The sequence below is a fragment of the Gekko japonicus genome, unplaced genomic scaffold (assembly GCF_001447785.1).
Source record: "Gekko japonicus isolate JY-2015 unplaced genomic scaffold, Gekko_japonicus_V1.1 scaffold1041, whole genome shotgun sequence".
NCBI lineage: Eukaryota > Metazoa > Chordata > Lepidosauria > Squamata > Gekkonidae > Gekko > Gekko japonicus.
The window spans coordinates 65055-69579 of NW_015167570.1; the positions used below are offsets into that span (position 1 = coordinate 65055).

Consider the following 4525-nt stretch of genomic DNA (forward strand, 5'->3'; position numbering starts at 1 on the left):
CCTGACGTTTCGCCAGCAGCTGTGACCGGCATCCTCAGAGGTATAACACAGAAAGATGGAGTACTCTCTGCGTCAAGGTGAGAAGAAAAATGGTAGGCAGGTAATTTATATCTACTCAGGAAGGAGGGTTAGGCTGAGTCATTATCTTGTAGGAGTTTCCCAGGCTGTGACATGCTAATGGAGGAGCTTTCCTGAGGAGGTTCTTTTGCATATGGATTGGCTGTTGAAATTCTAATCTTATCTGTAGTGCTGTTGTAAGATGTAGAGCATTTTGTGTTTTTCAGAACTGGAAACCATGCCCTATTTATTTTTAAACTCTTTTCTTTCCTATTGAAATTATGTTTATGTTTATGAATTTCAATGACTTCCCTGTGTAAACTGACATGGTAATTGGATGTGTTGTCCAGCATTTCAGTGTCTTGGAATAAGACACTGTGTCCTGTTTGAGTTAGGCTATGTTCAGCCTAGCTCAAACAGGACACAGTATCTTATTATTAATGTGATAATTATTATTATTTTTATTTTAAAACGCTGCACCTCTGATACTAAATGCCTGAACTTGAAACAGTGGCAAATCCCACTACAGCTTGAGCAGGACTGTGGGGTGGGGGTGTCACAACGATTTTAATAAAACTTTTAACATTAAAATGTATAGCATCTCTTCAACTTATCTTGCCTTGTGCCCACACTGTTTTGGGAGACCAAAAGGGAAACTGACATGTTTTTCCTCCTCTACTGCCCTTTCCCTGGTCCAAGGCACAAATGAGATGAAACTGACAAACCCCTTGTGCAGAAAAACTGCAGCCAACCCTCATACCTTTAAACGGAGAGGGAAGGAGGATTCAGAGCATATGGCATGGATCCGTCCCCCTACAAGCCACAGCATCTCCTTCTCTCTGGCCAGCACTGGGGTGGCTCCTGCCCCTACCATTCCAGTGAACAGAGTCTAAAGCTTTCTTCTAACACACAGGACTCTTCTGTTGGAGCAAAAGCCACTTAAGCTGGAAGAAGGCTCTTTGGGGGATGGCTGCATCTTCTCCATTATATTCAGATGAAGCAATATCCAGTCCCAGCTGGATGAAAATATACTGTGGGCTTTCCACACAGCCTTCCTTCAGCAAACAGGGATTCCCCCCACTTATTCCCTATCATGGGCAATTGCTACACAGCACAGAAATATTTGGGAAGAAACAACACCGGCAGATTATAGCAGGATCCCTCTGGCTCTGTGAGAGACTGGTGAGGTGTATCTAGTGCTGGACAGCGACAGCTGAAAATGCGTGTTGTTTAAGGAAGCTGCAGCATGCCAGTACAATCAAAGAAAGATATGAATCAGCTTTATACTCAGTTCGATCACTGGTCCATCTATTTGTTTCAACGTTTTATACCCACTGTTTCATTCCAAAGAATGCCCCAGAAGGCTCACGAAAGATAGGAATAAATACTAAAACATCAGTAAAGGGACACAACAACAACAAAGACCAACCACAGAGCTAACGTTAAAGACATAGTCGTAAAATAGAAAAAGCAGCAATACGGAGCAGTAAAATTATAGCAATCAGAGCCAACACAGTAGATTAGCAACAGGAGACAATGAAGCAGTCGCAATCAGTGTTTATTTAATTCAAAGACCTGTCCTAGTCCAACATTGCCCACTTGGACTGGCTGAAGTTCTCCAGAATCTTAGGCAGAGATCTGTCTTTCCAGTCTTGATACCATTTCTTAACAGCAGATATCCAGAACTGAAAACTGGACTGCCTGAATCCAAAGCACATGCCCTCTCTCCCTCTCCCTGAGCTGTAGTCCCCGTACTGGCTCTGAAAGGGATGGCTCCAGCTGTTTCTTCTCACACACTCCTATGCCAGGCCATGCCCAGCCAATCAAAGAGCTGGCCTCGTCATGCATGTCTCCCCAGGTGGCAAGACACACACAACCATAATGAATGTGTGGTGTAAATATATTGTGTCTTTTCTTTATATAGATTATTCCCCCAGTAATACTCACGGGTTTCCCAAGTTTGAGAATAACTTTTTCGGCATTGGTATGTTCCATAAAGTTAGGGTGAGGTTTCCTTCGGCGATAGTCTTCTTCTGTGAAAGGTATCTCTGGATCATCCTGGGAGGGAAGGGGAAACCAAGCAATTTTATTTAAAAAATGTGACCTTTGGAATTATTCCATTTATGCTTTTAAAGGAACCAAAGCAAGGCTGCTTCCAACATGAGGAATTTCCCATGAGTTAAGAGCTGGACCCCCCACACACACACATTTTGGGGGTGCTTCCACATGTGCTCTTACACATGCAGTGTGGGGAGAAGGACAGAGCTGGGCTTCACCTTCAGAAGAGCAGTATTAAGCTTCTCATTCCACTTCCGCAGCCCTTCTCCCTATTTTGGAACTATCCCAAACCATTATCGTAACTGAGACTTCCCAATATCGCCAAGATTTAGTAAGGCAGATTTATGTACTACTTTACTGTGCCATGTAACGAACATTAGATGCACGTTCACTCACTTTCTTTGTCACTCACCGGGTCGAGAGGCTTGCTTCGTGCCCAGGTCATGATTGTTGATAGCAGAATGAACACTTTCTGTTTCTCAAATTGTGCCATCACTTCATGTAGTGCTATATATTCAGATTACAGTGTATTTGTTAGTATAAAAAGACTAATTTCCTCTTCAATGACAACATTGGTGCCATCCTAAGCATCGTTCTTTAGCTTAGAAGGACGTAACTCTGCTTGGGATAACACTGTAAATCTTTCTGGAAAAAGTCCAAAACTGTAACATTTCATTTCAAAAGAGGGAAACTTTACAAAAATGTGGAAAATAGTAAAAAGGAAGCTGAAGGGGAAACACAAGAAGGTCATGTCCCTAGAGGATGCCTGGAAGCTATTTAAAACCACACTAATTGAAGCTCAGTTAGAATGCATACCACAGGTTAGGAAAGGCATTACCAAGTTTAAAACAAGGCCTGCATGGTTAGGGTTAGCCATGCAGGCCTTGTTTTAAACTTGGTAATGCCTTTCCTAACCTGTGGTATGCATTCTAACTGAGCTTCAATGAACTGAATAGGAGGGACCACTGGTTCTGGCAAAAGAAATGTAAGTCAATAATTAGGCATGCAAAAAGAGATTTTGCAGAGCAGGTTGCTAAAAGCACCAAGACACACCATAAACATTTTAAAAATGTATCCAGAGCAGGAAACCAGCTAGAGAAGCAGCAGGGCCTTTGCTTCTTTAAGCATGTTTAAGCCATACAATATATACTTTTTTTCTCTTTTACAGACCTAGGGCTTCCTCCAAGCTTGTAGAAAAATACCTATGTTTACATGTCCCCACTGTGTGGATTTCTTATTCCACATTCTGAGGTCTTTGTTCAGGTTTAATGGTGATACGTGATAGGTGCAATCAAGATGCACAATTTGAACAAGCATTTTAGCTTATACAGTCATTTGAATAAACACATGCTCAATATGCATGCGTAAGTTTACAGATGAGAAACAAAATTCCTTGTCCTATAACTGAGCCCAAACATAAATAAGAGATTGTCCCAAGCCTACCTCATGAATCTGTGGCCCAGACTGAATTTGAACTCAGGTCTTTGCAGTCCAAACTCTCTGTCTTCTGCAAATTAATCTGCCATCCACTTCCCCAGTTTGGCAGACAGCTTATGTATATGCCCCATGCCTCTTTTAGATAACAAAGAAACTTTCCCACCTGTAGCTGCCCAGGTTGCTTCTTCAATCTGGCTTTCATCTTCAGTGATGTTATAAATAATGACATCACACTCTGTCATGCGAGCTAGCAGCTCATCTCGAGAAGACGTCTAAAAACAAAAACAAAATGTCTGGGAGAAGGAATCGCTGTCCTCCTCTTTCAACATTCTAGTTTTAAGTTCCAGTTTCCAAACTTTTTTTTAATTTACAGTCAAAACACAAACATAAATTCATTATTCATCTTATCGATATTCTCATTTTCCATTTTTAACAATCGTGAAACAAAAAAAAAATTCATCTGAGGTTACTATTACAACCACCAATTTTTTTTCACTCTTCTAGTCCCTCCTGTTTTCCTATGCCCCAATCCTACCCGTTTATAAATCCCATCCAACTTCCCCATAACTTATAAATACTCATAATCCCATTCAAAACCTACAGTTCATTCTAACTCGCATAGTACTATTTCCCTGCATCTTCTTCTGTACCTAAAACGAAAAGTTGAAAGGGTTGCCTCCGATTATGGGTGCTATAGAGAAGCACTCTACAGCGAGAGGGGAAGCCACCTCTCTCCCTATATACGGAGGTCTTGGGGGGGACACACTCTTCGCCTGGGATACCCAGGTAGCTACAGCTGACACTAGAATTTCTAATGCCAATTTCAAAGTTGCTTGAAGTGTTCAACAGAGCATTAGCATGAACATTCAGATAATTAATCTCCCTTATCCCTTTTTGGGGTGGTAGACGTACTGTGAGGACTATGCCACATGGCCTGCTCAATCTATGAAATGGCTCTCAAACGTGTGTGTGT

At 41.7% G+C, this 4525-nt stretch overlaps 1 protein-coding gene across 1 annotated transcript in view; it reads right to left on the bottom strand.

Annotated features, from left to right (window-relative positions):
• Positions 1–4525, bottom strand: part of AK7 (adenylate kinase 7) — a 56342-nt gene that overhangs the window by 42616 nt on the left and 9201 nt on the right. Inside the window, exons 3-5 of the mRNA XM_015413851.1 lie at positions 3716–3824; positions 2528–2622; positions 2005–2115 (exon numbers count right to left, since the gene is read on the bottom strand). Coding sequence (XP_015269337.1) covers positions 2005–2115; positions 2528–2622; positions 3716–3824 — 315 coding nt within the window. The remainder of the gene's footprint in view (positions 1–2004; positions 2116–2527; positions 2623–3715; positions 3825–4525) is intronic.